The sequence below is a fragment of the Alternaria infectoria genome, assembly GCF_024043175.1.
Source record: "Alternaria infectoria strain BMP 0036 chromosome Unknown scaffold_46, whole genome shotgun sequence".
Taxonomy (NCBI): Eukaryota; Fungi; Ascomycota; class Dothideomycetes; order Pleosporales; family Pleosporaceae; genus Alternaria; species Alternaria infectoria.
Window position 1 is genome coordinate 1 of NW_026250735.1, and position 20,420 is coordinate 20,420.

At 54.7% G+C, this 20,420-nt stretch overlaps 7 protein-coding genes across 7 annotated transcripts; 1 reads left to right on the top strand and 6 right to left on the bottom strand.

The window, feature by feature from the left end:
* Positions 1-64: 64 nt before the first annotated feature.
* Positions 65-1,848, bottom strand: J4E92_010882 (uncharacterized protein; the record flags this gene model as incomplete). Its single annotated transcript, XM_051502216.1, has 3 exons — positions 65-246; positions 297-1,716; positions 1,786-1,848. The coding sequence occupies 3 exons, from the start codon at positions 1,846-1,848 to the stop codon at positions 65-67; spliced, it is 1,665 nt and encodes a 554-aa protein (XP_051347542.1).
* A 2,242-nt stretch (positions 1,849-4,090) lies between these two features.
* J4E92_010883 (uncharacterized protein) lies at positions 4,091-6,606 on the bottom strand (the record flags this gene model as incomplete). Its single annotated transcript, XM_051502217.1, has 3 exons — positions 4,091-4,895; positions 4,943-6,304; positions 6,356-6,606. The coding sequence occupies 3 exons, from the start codon at positions 6,604-6,606 to the stop codon at positions 4,091-4,093; spliced, it is 2,418 nt and encodes an 805-aa protein (XP_051347543.1).
* A 1,669-nt stretch (positions 6,607-8,275) lies between these two features.
* ATG26 (Sterol 3-beta-glucosyltransferase) lies at positions 8,276-12,797 on the bottom strand (the record flags this gene model as incomplete). The annotated part of the gene is made up of 4 exons (XM_051502218.1): positions 8,276-8,590; positions 8,662-11,406; positions 11,457-11,897; positions 11,946-12,797. 4 exons carry the CDS (start codon positions 12,795-12,797, stop codon positions 8,276-8,278), a joined length of 4,353 nt encoding a protein of 1,450 aa, XP_051347544.1.
* Positions 12,798-13,993: 1,196 nt separating this feature from the next.
* Positions 13,994-15,306, bottom strand: PEP2 (Vacuolar protease A; the record flags this gene model as incomplete). Its single annotated transcript, XM_051502219.1, has 3 exons — positions 13,994-14,934; positions 14,996-15,161; positions 15,214-15,306. 3 exons carry the CDS (start codon positions 15,304-15,306, stop codon positions 13,994-13,996), a joined length of 1,200 nt encoding a protein of 399 aa, XP_051347545.1.
* Positions 15,307-15,846: 540 nt separating this feature from the next.
* On the bottom strand, positions 15,847-16,852 carry J4E92_010886 (uncharacterized protein; the record flags this gene model as incomplete). The annotated part of the gene is made up of 4 exons (XM_051502220.1): positions 15,847-16,024; positions 16,072-16,418; positions 16,468-16,704; positions 16,754-16,852. The coding sequence occupies 4 exons, from the start codon at positions 16,850-16,852 to the stop codon at positions 15,847-15,849; spliced, it is 861 nt and encodes a 286-aa protein (XP_051347546.1).
* Positions 16,853-17,242: 390 nt separating this feature from the next.
* Positions 17,243-18,428, top strand: J4E92_010887 (uncharacterized protein; the record flags this gene model as incomplete). The annotated part of the gene is made up of 4 exons (XM_051502221.1): positions 17,243-17,554; positions 17,606-17,812; positions 17,886-18,206; positions 18,267-18,428. 4 exons carry the CDS (start codon positions 17,243-17,245, stop codon positions 18,426-18,428), a joined length of 1,002 nt encoding a protein of 333 aa, XP_051347547.1.
* Positions 18,429-18,493: 65 nt separating this feature from the next.
* Positions 18,494-20,237, bottom strand: J4E92_010888 (uncharacterized protein; the record flags this gene model as incomplete). The annotated part of the gene is made up of 2 exons (XM_051502222.1): positions 18,494-20,048; positions 20,101-20,237. The coding sequence occupies 2 exons, from the start codon at positions 20,235-20,237 to the stop codon at positions 18,494-18,496; spliced, it is 1,692 nt and encodes a 563-aa protein (XP_051347548.1).
* Between the last annotated feature and the right edge of the window lie 183 nt (positions 20,238-20,420).

Here is a 20,420-nt window from a genome sequence, read left to right on the forward strand (position 1 = left end):
CCCCACACCCCTACCATCCATCATCCCCATCAGGTTGCCCCCATTCGACAACCTCATCCCCCTGTCAATCGCTATCATCGCTATCCGGCGAGCTCCTCGTTGGCGGCCGCGAACTACGCGACAGCGAAAAGTCCAAGATATCCGACTTGGAACCCGCATCGATGAACTTGCGCAAACACCATCCGATCTGCACCGCCGTCGAGGTTTCGTTTCCGAGTGGGTCGATTTGGCGGCCTTTGACAAAGACTAGAAGGTGGGTTAGTAAAGGTGTTGTGTAGCTTCGAGGTGATACATACTAATCTGGTTCTGGCTGTCCTCACGGTCATACACTTTATCCGACGAGCCAAACGCGATGATGCCCAACTTCGAACTCCTCTCCTTCTCCTTCGCATGAGCGGCGCTGCGGTCAAATCCCTGCTGTGCCAAACCAGCCAGCAAGTGTTCGTAGATCTTGCGTGGGAGCTTAGTCGATGAAGGGCTGTTGGTAGGCCAGGTAGTAATGTTGAGGGTCGCTAGATTGCGCAAGTCGCCAAGACAGTTCTCGAAGTTGACGAAGCTGTCGTTCTTGCTGCGGATGACGCTCACGCCGGGAAAGGCTACGGAGATTTGCTCAAGCAGTGTGCAGTCTTTGCAGATTTGTGAGAAGGAGGCGTAGTCGTAGACGAGCTCTTCGTCGCAGCTGTCGGGACCGGTGCTTGCGTGTACGTTGAGGCTTTTGAGTGTTTTGCTGTGGCGCACGATGCCGGCGGCGGCTGGTAAGGCCTTGACGTATGTGAGGTCAAGAGTGAGCGTCTCGATACCCGAGACGAGAACGAGGAAGCCGTCGATAGCGCCTAAGCCGTCGTTCTCTGCGTTATCATCGTGTTTGAACTCCAGTGTCTCCAGTTTGTCGGGCAGCTTCGAGCTTTTGCTGAGTTCCGCGAACAGGGCATCAGCACCAGAACAGCCAAAGATGCGGATGCTCTTGATGGACCGGAAGTCAATCAACTTGCAGTATGTTTCCGAAGCATAGCGCAGATGAAGCTTTTGTAGCGTTATTTCATTGAGTGTGATCGGCGTGCACTTTGCGAACGGCTGCATATGGCTGAACATGGTCGAAGTAATGAGTCCAGGCGCATTGACCGTATCGTTCAGCTCGCGCATGGTAACGGTCGGATCCATCTCATCGAAGCTCGCATGCAGCGTAATCTTCTCCAGCTTGCGCCCGGCCACGTTCTTCAGCAAGAAGTGACAAAAGTCCAGGACCTCGCGTGAGTCTGGGTATAGTCCAAGCTTCCGTACTTCCTGGAAGCACGTCTCAATATTCGGCAGCTTCTGTAGTTCTGGCAGAACGTTGCGATCCAGCGAAATGCTCTCCATCCACCGCATGCGCTTCTGCTTCTTGTACAGCAACACCAGGTTGTCTCCGGAAAACGGTGACCACGGGTGCCACGAGAACTTCTCCAGTTGGTTCTCCGGCAGCAACTCCAAAATCATGCGAATAGCAAAGTTGGCTTGTTGCTGCTGATTGCATTTGTCCAGGACATCTGCAAGGTAGAGGTCCAGCTTCCGGACATGTTGCAGGCCGATGTTCTTGGGGTTGAGGAAGGCTGCGAGGCGCGTATCGTGGGGTGAACCGACATCGAGGGTTACTTCGTAGTAGAGTTGGCGGACGGTGATCTCGTGCAGTTGTTTGCAGGTGAGACAGAGGTTCTTGAGGTCGGTTGGGCGGTTGATCTGTGTGGTGTAGTGTCAGCCTGGTGCTTCTTCTGCTACTTTGAACCCACCATCAACCCAGAGACTTACATGCTGGACTATCAACGTCTTCAGATCGACCGAAAGGTCCATAAAAGCCAACCGCGGCGCCATCATGTATGCTTTTCCTCGACACCCTCCAGATATCGCAAAGAGCACCCCGTAGCAAGTTCGCTCGTCGCCTTATCGATATGCGCGGCCGTCTACGTAAGTCTTGTTCTTTTCTTCTCCTCTGCTGCCTAATCGCCCGCAAGATACGCAGCTGCAGTCGATCGCAATACGTCCGGCAAACTGACCGGTAAAAGTGGAGTAGGAGCGGAAGGGTTGATGGGGCAGGAAAAAGGAAGTAAGCGCGCAGGCAAGCAGCCCTTCGTAGGTTCAGCCTCACTTGTGTCCCGCCAAAGACCCACCCACCGATGTAGCTCCGCCCAAGAACAAGGGTCCACGCGGGAGGTGAATAGCGCTAACCTAAGCGACAAACTGGGGTAAGCTTGGGCTGTGAACGCGTGTGCAGCGCTGGCTGGTTGTAATTGGAGCGAGGTGGGGAACATGGAGAGGGGAGTGGTTTGGATGACAGCTCGGTCGCAATGCAATCGATCGTCCCAACAGTCCAAGACAGTGTCCTAACTCTCGCGCTTGAGCCTGGATTTAGTTTCAATATTGACAGCTACGTCACCTCCACGCATACATTTCACGTGCCTCAAAGCATGACTTTCCGCATTCATACATTCGTTGTTCAATCAGCTACCGGCTGATAGAAACGCCAGGCATCTACAAACACGTTCAAACATCACCAGAACAAAGCAAAAAGCTACCGTAGTACATCAGGGTAACAAATCACAATACACAAACGCATTGATAAGCGATCGTAGGTGCCCAGGTGAGTATGCAAAAAGATAGTTATCGGATAAGAGCAACAAGTTCCATATCCATCCCGAACCCCTATCATTCCATCTCCATCTCTGACATCCTCATCCCCATCTCCATCTCCCATCCCCCCACCCTCTACCCAGCAACAGGCCCTCCATACGCCTCCGACCCCATCGCCGCATACGCCATCCCACCCGCCGTCCTCCCCGTCTTAGCCATCTCCCTCCCCGCAGCCGCAGGATCGTATTTCTTTGGGCCCTCTTCATCGTCCTCTGAACCTTGTGCGTTCGTAGCGGGTTTCGCGTTGGTGGTGTCGGGGTGGGGAGCCCATTGCTCTGAGTGAGGGTTCTTGGGCGAGAGGGAGGAGGTCATGCAGCCCATTTTGGGTGGGTGTTGGAAGGGTGTTGGGTGAGAGTTTGGGGTGTTGGTGGTATTGGTATGGTGATGAGGTGATAGGATGGGAGGCGCGTAGAGGTGAGCTCGATAGTAGGAATGTGTGTGAAGCTTGTAGGTAGGTAGGTAAACAGATCTTAGTTGTAGTACAAGATAATTGCGATGAGCACTGCACAGTATCCTCAAAATTCCCTACACTCCAATCCTCAAAACAAGCAGAACCCCAAAAGCTTATATCCCCCCTTCCAAGCTTGAATCCTTCCAAACTCCTAAGCGATGCACACCACACCCACCATCCATGGATTTACCCGGACAATCACCCCGTGGGCGGAGTCAGGGGCTGTGCAAGGCGGAACATCAAGGCGAACATTATTGCTTCCGAAGGAAGCATTGTAAAGGTTGCTCAACTCGGGGTAACGCTGAGAAACGCCAATGATGCGCTCTGCATTTTCGAAGGAATCGCACATCATTTCCACGGGTCCCGAGGTCATCTCTATCCCATATGCACACCGCCGTGACTTGCTGCTCCGCCACCGCCGCCGCCACCACATATCGTACCCGATGTCGCGTGGAAAGTCACAAGGCGGTCACTTCAACAGTCCCTTTAGTAATAAGACATGATGTCAAGCCTGCAGCCTACATCAAGATGAAAGCGTGCAAAGTAGGTGACCCAACGTGAATGTAGGCTCTAGGGTATTTGAATTTTCCTTGAATGAGGTGCTCGATCTACCCAGTCCCAATTCCCCTTGAAAAGCACCACCTCAACCCATACCCCTCGCCACCGTAAAGCGAGCGTATCCCCAAAACGAACCATATATATAAAGAATAAGCAACGCCAAACAGCCAAAAACACCTCGCTATGCAGATAGGTAGATAGGTAGACAGGTAAGAAGCTGAAAATCGCATATCCTATACCCACTTATATCAAAAAAATCATACCCGTGTGAAGAAGACATGGAACCAGTCACCTTGTACGCGAAAAAGGATGAACAGGTCTGCAGACTACACCAGAACAGAGTAAGTAGAACTACAAAACTAGATAGTAATGTAGTCTTCATAGTGTCCAGGTTCTCCTAGATTGACGGGTCAAATACTACTCCTCACCATCACTATCCCCGAAGCCAGCCAGTAACTCCGCTTCAAGACCATCGTCATAGTCGTCTTGGAGATCTGGCGCCGTCGTCCCATTTGCCTCTGGATTCTTCATCTCCTCGTCGTCACCATCGACGTCTCCCTGGTCTTCTTCCGGCCCCGTGGTTTCCGGGCTGGGTAGACCTGATTTATCGGCGGTAACGACATTTGTGAGTGACGTCACCCGCTCCATGGTACGTTTCTTCCGCCGTTGGAGGCGCGAGGTAGTGCTGTTGACACTGCTATCGCTTTCCTCCGTCTCGCTGACGTCGGTGGAGTTTGTGCGTTTCCGCTTCTTCTTGGCAGCTTGTTGCTGGGTATCTGATGCTGTGCTGTTATCGGATCGGACGCTGTCGGAATCTGATTCGCTGCCGCCGCCGTCTGTGTCGGTTTCGTTCATGAAATCAGCGAGCTCGTCGTCGAGCTGCGCCCAGTCGTCGTTTGACATTTCGACTACGGGGGACGCATTGTCTGCGGCTTCATCCCCTGTTCCGTCGATGCTCTCATCTTCCAGGTCGGCGATGGGTGAGCCGCCTCGCTCCGCCGCATCGGTCTCGATTATGTAGGGTGTCTCGTCTACATGCTCCCATCTGGTGCAGCATTGGAACATCCATTCGGGGTTCACGATCTTGATGTGGGGGTATCGGGCGGCTCGCTTTACTTTCGTCGTCTTTCGATCGGGGTTGGCGATTACGTGGGTCGTTCGCCGGGTAACGTTCGTGGTAACTTCTGCGCCAAAGCTTCCGATCCATAGTGCGAAGTCCGATCTGGGGAGGGTTAGCTGCGCTCTGCGACTTCGCTGTCGAGTACTTACGTTAGGACATCCACACCAAGCGGAATGATACCAGAAAAGACAACCACCGCACCGTCGAGCACCTCGCTCTTGATGCGCGGCATAATCTCGGCGACATCAGGAATGACGTCTTCTTCCATGGAGCGCTTCTTTGGGCTCTTCTCGCCCTTGAGCTCAGCCACACGACCGCCTGTTGGCACCTTCTTGGCCTTCCTGTATTCATCGTAGAATGTGCGGTGGACGAGGTTGAGGTTGTGTTCGATGACGTCAAGTCCTCTGTCGTCGTCGTTGAGGATGCTGTGTCGGACCTTGGGTTGTTCGACCGGTCGTGAGTCGCGAGTTTCAGCTTCGGCAGGTGTCTCTTCATCCTCTCTGTCCTGCATGAGCTGTTGTTGCAGTAAAGGCCGCTCTGTTTGTTGCGCGATAATGAGCTTCTCCTGCTCTTTGGCCTGCTCCTCCAAGTCTTCAGTCGCTGCTAATGATATGAGCTGCTGTCCCAGCTCGTTCAAATCACCATTCGTGGTTTCGGTCGTGGTCTCGAGCGGCTTGCCTGGGACGGAGACAACGTTCGTGGTCGCAACTTCAGTCGTGGCCTTCTTCGGGGTCGGGGGCGATTTGTCCTTTGCGAATGACACAAGCTCCTGCTGCTTAGGGAGGAAACTTGCGTTGATATCTCCAGCACCAGGGAAGAAGTTGAATACGGGCACGCGGACGAGGTGCGGGCTGTATTGCCAGACGTCTGCTCGGTCGTCAATGATAACGCACATGGCTGTGTTCTGGTAGAAGAGCCGCGTCAGACTCTTGAGCTTGTCTGTGTAGTTCTCGTCGCGGCTGAGGATGCGGTCGCCAAAGTACTTGCGCTCGGGATCGATGATCTTTGCGACGGCTTGCGCATACGCTCGGGTGGCCATTGTGTAGACGTGCATCTCGTAGAGCTTCGAGACTCGGTCGAAGAAGTCCTTGAGGCCTGGGCGCATCTTAACATAGTACCAGTTTGCAGCCACGTTGGAGACGTTGTCGTCGGCCAACTGGAAGCCTTGTACGTCTTTGACGGCATCGTGGTTCGGGTTCTCGGGGTCGGCTTTCCACTCGGCAATGGTGCGCTCGCAGGTCGTGTGGATGACGGTCTGGTCCAGATCGACAATGAGGGTCAGCTTGCGCGCGCTTAACAGGCGCTTCTTGGCGTCCTCCTCTGCCGCTACCGCCTCTTTATGACTGACGAGGAGCGCCGTGTTGTCGTGCGCCATGTTGACCGTCGCGCGTCCGACATCGAGCTCCTTGGTGAGGTAGTCGACCTGCGTCATGTCGCGGCCGCAGTCGACGCAGAGGCCGCCAAACTGTGTCTCGTGCGTGCATGGCTCTTCGATCTCGAGGAGTGGAGTTCTGCGGCCGTGTTAGCATGTTGCGCGCGCAGCAAGCGCGCAGTAGGCCTACCCATATCGCTCAATGACGGTGCCGGGCTTGATGAACCAGCGCGTGATCTTTCCCTCTGTGCTCGCGGCAAACGTCTGCCTGAACTTCTTCATGACCGTCTTCTCGCCTCCCCACTTGTCGCCCTCGGTGACGCGACTGTCATAGCTGTAGTTGAACAGCTTGCCCGACCGCTGGACGTCATCGTCGCGCTTCTTAAGGAGGTCGATGACGGTAACGGGATAGCTGAGATCCCGGGGCGAAACGATCTTCATGCCGAGGTGAGGCAGCCCATGCGACTGGCGACGTGGTGGTGTTGGACGTGGGCGCGTTGTGCTTCGGCTCGGCGCATTCGGGACTCCCGCGGCGACGAGTGGTGAGTGGAAGCTTGGTCGCAGTCGCGATGCGCTATGACGTCTGGCGCCAACGTGCTGAAATTAAGTTGAGAGTGAAGGTGTAGTTTCCGGATGTGGTGCGACGGGCTAGGTGGAGCGTGGGTGAGACCTCGGAGAAGTAGAAACCTGAATAGGTTTGCAGACTACACTACGATAGCGCAAGTAGATTGCAAGATCTGGCGTCAATGTAGGCTCCAAAGTGTTCAGTTTATTTCGTGTATGAGGTGGTGAGGTGCTGCGCGACCGGGGTTGACGTATGGCGTCGCGGCTCGGTTTCCCCCAAATATTTGGGAGCGAGGGGCGGCCATCTTTATACCTCTCAGCCACCATACTAGCGCGACTGCCACTACCTCAAACATGCCACCAAAGACAAAGAGCGCTCTCCAAATAGGACGACGCGTTTATCACCAGTCATCACGAGTGCATCCACGAGTCCAACGGTGCCTATTATTGGGAATCGATGCAATGCTTTTTCCGCGATGCCTCCTTCGACTTGGTAGGGTAGTAGTGGCCTAGACGCGTCTGAAGCCCCGAGGAATGCCAAGACTTTACCCTCGCGAACACCAGGCTACGACATTGCACGATCGATCTGTGGGACATGGCTTATCTGACGTATACGCACGATTTTCATAGCCTTGAAGTCCTATGCAAGTATACTCTTGATGCCTACATCTGCGCATGCCGTATTCTTTTGACTCACTAAAGATGCATGTAGGCCTCACACACACACATCAAGACCTTACTGTCACGAGAACCAGCTGCACTTAATCGTACAAGATACCCAGGACCCTCTTCGAGCAACATATCTTGTGCTCTGGGAGATGCCTCTTCTCCATGAAATGCGGTCTCACATCACGTGCCATTTCCGCTAGCAACCCGTTCTTGGGAAAATCGACGGCTTTGGAGTGCACCATGCGGCGACATAACATGATCTGTATGATATAACTCGACAGTTGTATGCTCTTGCCGCATACACACGTGCTGAAACTGCAGATTCGAGTTATCAGAAATACATGCAGCTCTCACACACACTAATGCAACCTCTAGGCTGCACTTCAGTAGCATTGCATTCGCCATATCTACATACACAAACTACCAAGACGTCACTACCAAGAACACCAGCATGCGACCTATCACATCCTTACTCGCAAACAAGCGACAACACATTCGTGGTAATCATCGATTGGTCAAGTCAAAGATTGGTTAATACCATCTCCACGTTTAGGCAACGACGATCTATCAGCCCCCCACACATCTCCATCGACCGCCGCGCAACATACCGAAGATCCTCTCGAATATAGAACTGTGTAATCGTCCATTCCGTTCCATTACCTACGCCTAAACACGCCCACGATGAAAAAAAAAATATGTGCGCACAGGCAGCATCAAAACCACGTGGTATCGTAACAATCTACTCTATAACATCATGCAGAACCCCAAAAAAGAACGCCCTATACCCATCCATACCCATACCCAAAGCCAAAGCCAAAGCGATATCCTTGCCGCAATAATTAACGTCTCCTCAAACCCTCCCTCCCTCAACCCCAACTCACTTCTCCTTCTCCTTCCTACTCGTCTTCCCCGCCTCCTCTCGTACCATACTCCCCAGCCCCAAACTCCCACCCCCCATCCTCTCCGCATCCTGCTCCATCCCCACCACCGGTTCCTTAACCACATAAGGATGAGAAACCTCAGCTTTCTCGCCCCCATCATCAACAATCGTCCAGTCGTCTTCGTCGCCGAACCCATCGTCCGTCGCATCAGCATCCTCATAACCAGGCTGTTTGCCATGAGTCTTGATGAGCGTGCGTGCGCGGTCGAGTTCGCGGTAGATGGTTTGGATGGCGACTTGAGTGCCGTTGTCCTGTGGGGAAAATATGTTAACGATCTGGATAATGATGATGAAAGGGGGTAGTGGAGGAGGAGATGACTTACCTTCCTAATCCTCTGCCCCAACCTCCTAGCCCTCCCAATATACCGCTCATTATTCGTAACCTCCCAAAGCGCGCGACTAAACACACTAGTGTTGACCTTCTTGAGCCAAATCCCCACATCAAGATCCTCGATGCGTTGAGCAAAGAAGAACTGATCGCCGAAGAACGGTTTGATAATCGTAGGTATACCAGCGCGTAGACTAGCTCCCGTAGTCCCACTCCCACCATGATGCACCGCCGCGTCCATTTGCTTGAACAACCAGTCGTGGGGCGCAGATTGGATCTGGAAGATTTCGGGGGGCAGGGGGATTTCGGGTTTGGAGGCGTCTTTGGTTTCTAGACGGTCGGACCAGCCTTTTGAGAGGACGCAGCGGACGTCGGCTTTGAGGACGGAGTCTACGACTGTTTTTGTGAGGGCGGCCGGGTCGTCGATTACGATGGAGCCGAAGCCTACGTAGACGAGCTTCTTGCCGTCGTCGCGCGCTTTCTTGATGAAGGCGGTTAGGTCCGCTGGAGGTTCGTAGCCCTCGCTTTCGTCTAGGAACCAGTATCCGGTTACGCGGACCCAGTCGGGCCAGTCGAAAGGTGGCGGTACTACGTGGGGGCTGAAGTTGTATAGAAAGGGGCGCGTGTTCGCCTGCATCTTACGCATGGTCGTGGGCGGAAGTCCCAGTTCGCGTCGTCGCCAGGCGTTGATCTGGCCGGAGATGGCTAGCCAGAACATCTTGTCAAAGATCCCGTAGGTGAACTGGTTGTAAGCGCCGCCCTGCTTGTTCTCCATGACAGCGAATGCGTGGGGGTAGGTTCGCGTGCGCGTCCATGGCATCGTGAAGGCGCGGAAGTACGGGACCTCGAGGGCCTCTGCGATGTGGATTCCAGCCATAGTGCTCGGGCTCTCGATGATGAGGTCTGCACCTTGACATGCCCGCCAGGCTGAACTACACACGTCGTCGAGCCATCCGCGGAACTTGGCGTTGGCCTCTCTCAGGAAGCCGACCGTAAACATACCGTGCTCGACACAGATCCGCATAAGCTCAGCTGGATTGCCGTCGACGACCGCGAATTCGATACCATGCTTCCGCACCCAAGGCTCAAATTCAGCATGAGTCGCGATTTTCGCCTCGTGTCCCTCCTTGATCAGCTCTTTGCATAGCGCAATGTATGGCTGTACGTCGCCTCGAGATCCGATGGTCAGGCAAACGATTTTCAGCGGCTTCGCGGGTTTGAAATCAATGATAGAGGCGAGAGGGTCGTCGAATACGAGTGGAATGCGATCGTGCTCTGCAGCGCGTACGACTTCCGATACGTCCACCTTCTTGTCTGTGTCGGTATGGTCGCGGGCCTGTTGTAGCAGGTCGTGCTCCGCCCTTGCGGCCTCGTCGTCGCTGTCAACGCCCGAAGAAGAACCATCCTCATCGTCGAGATACCTATTATTCTCCAAAACGCGATGCACCATGATTGCGCATTCGTCGCGATACTCGGCCTTTGAGAACTCGAAGAAGAGCTCTTCATGGCCCTTGATGACGACGGCGAGACCATGGTAGCCCAGTCGGAAGCCTTTCTCCTTGTTGACATTCTCGATATCCCGCATGGGGATAATGACCTTGGTCTTGGACGTAGGCAACAGGCCGCGGAAACAAAAGTAGTTACCGCTGATATAAATCTTGCCGTAGTTTGGTAAGACGCGCTGCAGCGACGCAAAGAACGACGACTGTAACACCTCGGTGTCGGGGAAGGCGAAGTGATTTTGGAAGTTTTCCGCAGCCTTCGCCGCGTCCTCGTCGTCCTCGAACCCATGAACCTGATCTCCAGTTTCCAGTCCGTCGGCAGTGGTATAGTGTTTCCGCCCGCCCGCGAGCATACCAGACACCTTCTCGTAGTAACCCATGGATTCGGTCGCGAGTAGGTTGCCCATTTTCTTCGAGCGGGTCCTGAAGAACCCCGCTAGGCCCGACGCTTTCTGAAGCGGGTAGGAGGCGAGATCTTGTAGAGCAGATGAGGACCCTGATAGGCGAGGTTGAGCGCTAGTGTCAGTATCGTCTTCCAGATCAGTCGCGCCTGTCGGTGTTTGGGGTTGCTTTAATCGATTCGCAGTGTTTGCGGATTTCGGTTGGCCCGAACGCGCTGTGTCCTGTGAATCTCTGGCTTGAGTGTCTAGCTTATGCAAAGGCGCATTGATTGCGTGATTGGGGGGACCACGGAACAAGTCAGAGCGGTCCAGTATTTGGGAGGCAGAAGCGCTGCTTTCGTCCATGGATTGTATGGCGACTGACGATTCGGTACCTGGATCGAGTGAAAGGTTGGCTGACTCGGAATCCGCTCCTCTAGGCGACAGAGGCGTTCGGTCTCCTGGCCGACCTCTACCACTGAAGCTTCGTCGCGCTTCATTACTTGGTCTTTGTACTTCGCCGCTCGGTCGTCGAAAGGTGCGGCTTGCGTCCATGCTACGTCGCACGTCCCAGCTTTTCCTGTTGGCATCATGGCTAGACCGAGCAGATACATCACTTATGCTCGACCTTCCTGCACGCGGTACTTGCAAGGGCGAAAGCGTTGCGCGAACATTCTCTTGAATGTGTGGTGTGTCGGCGGTCGTGGTTGGCGATGCTACGGAGTCGCGTTGACCGGTTGGCGTAGATGCCTCGCCGTCAACACCTTGCTGTAGGGCTTGATGGTGCTCATTGTCATTGATCATGATGCGTAGAACGTTGAGCGCGTCTTGTCCCTGATTAAAGAACGAGAAGAAGTACTGTTGGAGTGAGCAAATATCCCATTCGTATGATAGGGAAGAACACATACCTCATCGATAGCAAACGTCTCGTCGTTATCAATGACCCTCACCTTGACCGTATTCGCCAAATCCAGAATACTGCTCTCCTCAATCTCCAGCACATTCTGAATCGGCAAGCTAATCTTGACACTATTGCCCTCATTGTGTGTCCGAAAGATGACCTTCTGGATACTCCTCGCCCACTCCTTCGCGCTCGCCGCACTGTCCGCCTTGAACAGATACTTTCGCTCATCTGTAGTGATGGTGAAGCTAGTCTCTTCTTCTCCCTTCTTTGTGGGCTCGATGACCTCGGCGGATATTGCGTACTGCAGGTTGATTCGGTTGCGCGGAAAGTAGAGTTCGGTGGGGTTGGTGTAGTATGCGAGGACGTCGCCGCGGAGGACGAACCAGTAGCGATTGAACTTTGAGCGGCCGCGCTTCGAGAGGTAGCCTGTTTTGCTGACGTCGTGCTGAGAGGGTTAGCACATCTTGTTGACTGTGGGCCGGAGGGTGCTTACATGTTTCTTGGGTATATACGCGTAGAAGCATATGTGCTTCTGGGTGATGTACATGTACCCTTGCAGCAGGATGCTTTGGAGCAGCCAGCATGGATACTCGGATATAACCTCCTCCACCTCTTCAAACTCGAATATTTGCTGTATCCTCTGAGCAAGCGTGACGGGGGCTTTGCTCTTAGCAAGCCCTGCGGAGCTTCCATGCCTACTCCTTCGACCTGAGCTCCTCCCTTTGTCTACTTGTGTGTCGTCACCGGTCGCGACCTTGGTCTTGTCCTTGGTCTTCGGTTTCGGGTCGCTCGGCGGGGTCGGAAGATCATCGGGTGACGGTTTCGGGGGGAGGAACTGTGACGAGGACATCTGATCGCCGCGGCGGCTGTCTGAGCGTGCTTCCTTCCGGCTGGAGAGCTTCAACTTGGGCAAGGAGCGCAGTAGTTTGTTCTCGGAGAGTGTGCGCCTGTGCTTTCCCTTCTCTATCGTCGGCCCGTCCAACTCTCCAGCTGGACTCTGGAAGTCGTTGGCTGAGCTCAAGCGACTTAGTCGTGCTGCGCCGTCGAGGTTGCGGTAGGGCGCCTTCTTGCCTCCGTCGTCGCTATCGCCGGAGTCGACTTCTTGCATCGTGCCCAGGTCCGTCTGCGACTGCTGACCCGCGCGGGCTATCATGGAGAAGAGCGACTGGTTCATCGACATGGTGTTGTTCCGCTTCGGCGCCGTGACATCCTCCTGCGCATCGTCGCCATCTCGGAAGCGCTCCGGTACGTCCATAGACACACCGCGCGTTTCTCTTCTTGAGTCTTTTCGCTTTCTGCTCATTCGGCGACTCGTCCTGTCCTGGCTTCTGTCTTGGGACGCCATCTCGGGATGGGGCGTCGTGCGCCTGCACTCAACAGTTATTGGATCGTCAAGGTTGCTCGCGGATGTGCTGGCGGATGTACCACCGTTGGTCAAGGCAGCGATGTGGACTCTGAAGTGTATTGCGATTTACTATCTGAAAAGGTATCGCTCGCTGCAGGGCAGTTGGGAAGATCGTTAAAGGTCACATATTGGAGCGTTGAGGGAATGACTTGTAGCTGTCTCGTGGCTGAGGAGCGTGCTGCATGCGTCCGGGGTACCTGCTAGCGCAATACGATAAGGTTACCCACGCACACCTCCAGGCAACGACCGCGACCGGTAATTGTGGAGTGTGACAGGCAGTGTATTAATCTGTATATTTCACTCGAATCCGTTATCATCCCACATGCTTCTAGGTTGCAAGCTGCAAGCCCCCAGGTCCGTTGGAGCAGTCTACAGACGTCATTGGTCGGACTTATCGATAGGTGCACGTGTAAACGCCAGCCCAAGGCGTTGCCGTCCGCTAACGTGGACTATAATAGCCCACGCGATGACAGCCAGGTACTCCAACGGAGGTGCAGACAGGCAGACAAGCGGATGCGGATGCGGATGGATAGCATGATCATAAGCCCACGCGTGCAGTTCGTTCATGGTGTCAAAAATATAGGTATGCTCCACGACGCGAGAAATGGCAAAAAGAAGGCAAAAACATACAACAGCGCGTATTCCCCGGTGGTCACCCACCCGAGTACTAATGCGCCGGTATCTTGCTTAAGTACCGCTGAGCGAACGGGAAGCGCTGAGTTCAAGATCCTATGGTCGTATGTAAAAGAATGGGCTGTTGTAGCAGTATATGAACGCATTTGTTCACGGGCTTGACGGCCCGTGACCACCGCCCAAGCCATCCGTGCCCGCAGGTTGGTGGAGGACCTAGTATTTCGTGAATTTATCCCCTGGGAGACAGCTAATCGTGTGGTTAATAGATATGTATTACCGTCTCGAGATCGCAACAACAAGTAAAGAAGTACATGCAAAGATTCAAAACATCACATGCAAGGACACAAACATTCTTTATCCTTCTCATTGGCTGATGTACTCTTGTACAACCGAATACCCAAGTCATTAAACCTAACTACAATTTGATCCAAACGCCGTCATCATTTCCATGACGTTCCAGAGTTGTATGATATCCGTAAGGGGGCGACATGGGGAGCAGAAGCTTACTTGGACTTGGCAAGGCCGACAGCCGAGTTACCAAGGTCGTATACGGAGTACCACTTCCTGAGGAAAGCGTCACCGAGAATAGCAAGAGGTCCTACTGGCTCGGGGAAGTCCATGCCCATAAAGGCAGAGATGCAGGATCCCTGAACCTCGAGGATGTAGTCGAACGCGCTGATGGTGAAGTTGTGGCCGGTAAGAGTGAAGGTGAGGTCGGGCAGACTGTCACGCTTGTCGCACTCGACAGAGTACTGGCCGTTGAAGCCCTTCTTGGCACCAATCTCCTTGTTCAGGAGCTCGGCGATGGTGGAGGGAAGAGCGATCAGAGATGTACCGGTGTCAAGGATGACACCAGTGTTGTCCATCTCAGCAGTCTCCTTGCCGAAGGTGATGGCATCGAGGTCAACCTCCCAGTAGGCCTTGCGCCTGAGGGGAAGCTTGACCATCTTGCCGGTGTAGTGGCTCTCATCGATGCCACCGAAGGTAGCCTCGGACTCCTGGCCCTCGTTGGTGTCGCCGAGGTAGAAGGCGAAGACGGGCTCGTCCAGGAGACCCTGCTCAAGCATGTTGTAGAAGGGAGGAACTATGCCCTTGACACTGATAGTGTCGTAGCCAAGACCCATGATGCCGTCGAACCTGCCGAAGGCGAAAGCGAGACCAGGCTCGGAGGTGGCCTCGGCGAAGTCCTGGTGCTTGACCTTGAGGTCGCCGATCTGGAAGACATCCTGCGAGACGAAGCCGCTGAGCGAGCCGGATCCGTAGCGGATCTCGAACTCGGTGCCGTTCTTCTTGTAGGTTGACGACGCCGAAGAGTCGTACTTGGTGTGAAGGTAGCAGGCAATCGAGTTGCAGCTCTGCGATGGGACCCAGAGGTTGGAGCTTCCCGTGTCGAGAACGACCTTGAAGGTCTGGGGAGGAGTTCCGAGAGAGATCTCAGAGAAGTCTGGCGCCTGTTAGCTTTCGCCACACGATGCTGCGCAGCGCGCGGAGCTTCGGAGACGTACATTGCGCGTTCAGGAAGTTGCTGACGGGCACGGGGTGGGTGCCATCGGCGATGTAAGGCGCTTTGAGCGCAGCCTCCATGTGCGACTGGGCCTTGAGGCCGGTCATGTGCTGCTGGGAGTACTTCTGCTTGAGGCCAGCCACTTGGGTCTCGATGTTGGCAAATTCCTGCTGGCGGTTAGACTGCGATCTTGCGCGTCCAAATGCGACGATGGCTTACCAGCTGGTCAGACAGAGAGACCTTCTTGAGCGGCGTCTTGTAGACAGCCGCAGAGGCCGAAGTGGCTGCTGCGAGGAGCACCGCCGTCTTCATGATTGCGGACGTTTGATGGAGACGGATGGGATATGGAAGAAGAATGGATGGATGGGAGATGGGATGGCGGGTGGAGAGGGAGAGATGGGGGAGTGAGTGGTGTGTTGGGGATGGAGCTCAAGCTGGAGCTATCTATGGGGCTGGGGAAGGCGCGGCGGGCGAATGACGAATGTGACCAGTGCTGCCTGGCCGACAGTGCGACTAGCGTGACACGTTCCCTGTTCGAGGATTGTACCTGCGCCATGCCCCAGACAACCAGAACCGAGGTCTGCATAGTGCTATGCCAGCCACTTTCATCCGTGGAACTTGGTTGATTAGCTGTCGCACACTTGAGCGACATATCTCACGTGTCTCGTTGCATGCGCAAATCAGGATACGGTGGGCTTCGAGCGCGAAAGCTACCCCGTGATCACGCGCGTCAAGCTTCCATGACCTCAGCACTCGGGCTAGCAAGCTATCGCTCAGGTCCTCAGATGATCCCAAACACACATGCTGTGCTGTCTTCCAACGCGGTGTATTCCGACCAACTAGATAACACTATCATACAGCGGTGTCTGGCTCGTCCGTGTACTGCGGCGCCTGAGCCAGGTTCGCCTCCTGCTCCCTCCGCGCTCTCTCCAGGTCCGCGGCCCACAACGCCGAGCTTGCTGGTGCCGTCATGAGGAAGAACATGCTAAGCGGCGGTACATACTGCAGCATGAGATAGACTGTGCCGTACCTATTGTTTGTTAGTCGCATCACGATGACCACACGCAGAACACGTACCAGGTGTATTGCCATCTCCTCTTCTTGATGGCAAGATTCCTCTGTTTCTTGTCGTAGCCCAGAAGCTGAAAGTATCGCCAATGCTGGAACGGACCCGCGCGATAGCCCGTCAGCAAAAGAAATATCGGCACCCCGACGTATGGTATAAAGTTCACCGGCAGCAGGATGACGAACTCGGCGATCTGGCGGAAGGAGAACGGCGCGTAGACAGAAGAGCGTGTAGGCTTGCCGAGTCGGCGGACGGGGTCATTCAGCGCATCCTCAGTGACGGGTCGGTGTTTGCGGACGAGGTCTTCGTAGCCTTTGTAGATGAGGACGGCGTCGAACACGTCGACTTGCGACTCGTCCTAGACAGTGTCAGTACTCGAGTGTAGCATGCAGTGCGTGTAGACGTACAACCAAGAAGGACTCGAATAGCAATGCTACTATCGCAGCTCCCTCTCCCAAAACCAGGAACACGGCGTTGACCCACGCACTACCCGCCGTGTGAAATATCTTGAGGAAGAGTACTTGAGGCAGTAACGTCCATACAAAGAGGTTTATGAGGACGAAGAGGCTGAGAAGTACTGCCGGTAGTAGTCGCGCCTTGAGCAGAGGGTACAGGAACGGGTGCGCGAGGAAGAAGACGATGCCCTGCTGCCTATTAGCACATGCGCGACAACAGCAGAACGAGTACAAATACCTTGACAAGATACGTTGACGCTACAACATTATCCACAGTCGGCCGCACCACTACTCTCGGTATATTCCCCAACGCCGCATGCACTCCTTGCTGTGACATCGTGGTGGTTCTCGTGGTGATGCTGAAGTTTGCGTGAAACAGAGACGCGAAGGCAGCTGCGTAAGAAAGACCTCGGGAGTGACGTAGCCAGTGAGACCCTGCGCGGTCCCACATCCCCCACGACCAGCCTTATCCACCTTGAGCATTTCCCGTCGGAGGACGCGCGGGCATAGCATCTGTGGTGGCTTGCAGCAATGTACAGTAACCTGCATGCGTGAACGATATAGACGCCTGACACGCCCTGCGAATGATCCATGACCCCAGTCTCGCGATGCATATAGGACGTATCTCCCAAAGTGGAAGACGGGTATCAACCTTCCAACCGACTCCATTACAGATGAACAATTGAATCTCAATCTCATCTCAACACATCTCGAATTCCTATCCACCATGTTCCACAACCCCACCGCCTCAACCTACCAACACACCACCCCCTCCACCAACCCCTCCGTCGAGCCCTTCCACCGCAGCCTCCCCGACTACGCCGTCACCCCTCTAATCCCCTTACCAGACCTCGCCCAACAACTCGGAATCGGCCACATCCTCCTAAAAGACGAATCCGCACGTCTCGGCCTCCCCGCCTTCAAAATCCTCGGCGCATCATGGGCCATCCAAGTCGCCTTAACCAAGAAACTTTCCCTACCCACCACAGCCACACTAGACGAGCTTGGTGCAGCAGCAAGAAAAGAAGGGGTGGAGTTGGTGACGTGTACAGAAGGGAATTGGGGCAGGGCTGTAGCGCGGATGGCGCAGTATTTAGGTGTCAAGGCAGTGATTTTTGTGCCTGATTTTATGGATAGGGCGACCCAGGAGAAGATTAGGGGTGAGGGCGCGACGGTGGTGGTTGTGGATGGGGACTATGATTTCTCGATTGAGAAAGCGAGGGAGGAGGCGGAGAAGGAGAAGGGGGGGATGTTGGTTATGGATGTGAGCTGGGAGGGGTATGAGGAGATTCCTGAGGTAATGTCTATCCTTATGCCCCAGTCCATATCTCCGCCTATCTATACAACTGTGGAAACTAACGTGTACACAGTATGTAGTACAAGGCTACATAACCATGCTCACAGAAACCGACAAACAACTCACTTCCATGTCCCTCCCCCCCTTAACCCACGCCATCGCCGCCGTAGGCGTAGGCTCCTGGGCACAAGCCGTAACCAGCCACTACAAAGCCTCGTCGCTCCCCCAACCCGCCACTGTCATAACCGTCGAGCCCGACACCGCAGCCAGCCTCAAGACAAGTCTGGAGAAAGGCAAGATCACACCCATCTCCACCGGCCATACAATCTGCAACGGCATGAACTGCGGGACGACGAGCACGACGGCGTGGGAGGTGTTGAGGAAAGGCGTGGATGTAAGTGTTACGGTAAGAGATATTGATGTACACAATGACTTGCTGGAATTGCATGCCCAGGGGATAAGGAACGGGCCGTGTGGAGCTGCGACGATGACGGCGTTGAAGAGGGTGTGTGAGGACGGAAAAATGAAGGAGACGTTGGGGTTGGACGAGACGTCAGTTGTGGTGTTGTTTAGTACGGAAGGGGCCAGAGACTACATCATCCCATTTGGTGCTTGAACTCATAATCCCCATCCCGAGGTCTCATAAAGATAATATCATATATCCTATCACATGTCACTCCCTCAACCGAGCGTCTTAGTCTTCTCCTTCTTCTCCTTCTGCCTCTCCATAACATTCAACACATCATCCGCATTATTCTTATCCCCCTTCCTCTTCTTGCCACCCCGCTTCCTCACCTTCTTCGGCCCCTTACCCCCTTCCTCGCCATCCTCATCATCGCCTTCAGCACCCAGTCCCTTCCACTGACTGAACTTGACTTTCTCGCCTTCCCGCTCCATCTCCTCTGCGTCATCGAATCGCGATGCTCCGAAACCCATGTCCATGTCTTCCATATCGCGATCTGAAGCCGCCAGCTCGGCAGCACGTTTCTTGAGTCGCGCTTCTTTCGATGCGGGGTCGTTGGGGTCGGTGGAACCGAGGTTTTGGAGGAGGGTGGAGTTTTCGTCCAGGTTGCGGACTTTGGCCAGCGCGGCGCGGACGGTGGCGTCGGCGGCGGAGAGGTCGGAGGGTTCTGCTGTGGAGGTTGAGCGGGCTGTGGTTGCGAAGTAGTCTCGTTTTGCGGGCGCTGCGGGCGCGGTGTCTTTGGGTTTCGCTGGCGCGTCTTCTTCTGCTTCTGAAGATACCTCCCCTTCTGATTGTGAACCCGCGGCATCGAGCTTAGGTGCAGTAGGCTCTGGCTTCGCTGTCTCTTCGTCCGATTCGTCATCTGGGTCGTCGAAGTTTGCGAGCGGGTTGTAGTTCGACCCCACCCCTGCGAATATATCCTCGTCCTCTGACTCTTCCTTCTTCGGCTCAGGCAGGTTGTGCATATTGATCGGCTTATTCACATCGTCCAGATCATGACGTACTTCAGGCGCTGGCTCCTCGACCTTCTGCTTCTTGACCTTCCTCTTCTCCTTGCCATCTGGACCGGTGATGATCAGCACCTCACGACCCTTCTCGTCTGTCTCGATGCGTGTGTCTCCCTGGGCGTTGATCTTGCGAAAGCCTGGTCCCAGGGTGGGAAACCTCTTCTCGTGCTCGGCCGCGGCGGCTGCTGCGGCCTCTTCTCGTTGCCTCTTGAGATCCTTCAGAATGTCATTGCGACTTCTCTTGACGCCAGCGACAGGACGTGGGCCAGTCATCTTCTCGCCTTTCTTCTCAGTCTTCTCGCGTGTAATGGGGCCGACATCCGCCTCTGCCAGCTCATCGAACGCATCTTCGACCTCGGGTACCTCTTCAGCCTCCTCCTCCTCTTTTTCTTCTTCTTCTTCTTTCTTGTCTAGGCCACCCAGAACATCCTCGCCTCGCCTCACTCTCTCGAGCAGCTTCCTGTCCAGGCCCTTCACTAAATGTGTGGTCCCGACATCACCGCCCGTGATCTCTTGCACCAGCTTCTCAAACGTCTCGCGGTCGATCTCGCCCTTCTTCATAGACTCCTCGAGGTTCTTGACGCGTTTGGCGATCTCATTGTCTTCCTCGTCCGTGTAAGCTTTCGTGCGGTCGGTGTAGCCTGCGGCGAGCCTCGTTCCTTTGGGCACTATGTTCCTGGCCTTCTTCTGCGGGTTGTTCTTCGCGTTGCGTTCGGCGAGTTGGCGCGCAAAATCTGATTGTATTGAGCCCTTGCCTACCTGGCGACTGCATATCTGTTAGCATCAGTCCTGCGCGAGACACTCTTGGGAAAACTTACGGTGTCATTGGTATGCTCGAGTGCTTGCGCGCGCCCAGCACCGCCCTCGGCGTAGCCCCGGCAGGTGACTTACCCTTGCCATCATCCTGAGGTTTTGGTGTTTCGACTAGCAGCCGCCTGAATTGCGAGTTGTTCATGGCGCGCGAGTTGAGAGGTTGGTGCAGAGTCGTGATTCGCAAAAGATGTGCCAAGCCTCTGCAGGCGTCTCCGGGTCGCGCCTGCACCACGCGAGGCTACGCTAAAGAAGCGTGGCTGGTCTAACGCGGGGAACCTTGAGCGCTCAACACAACTCCAGCCTCGTCTACCACCGGATTGTATTG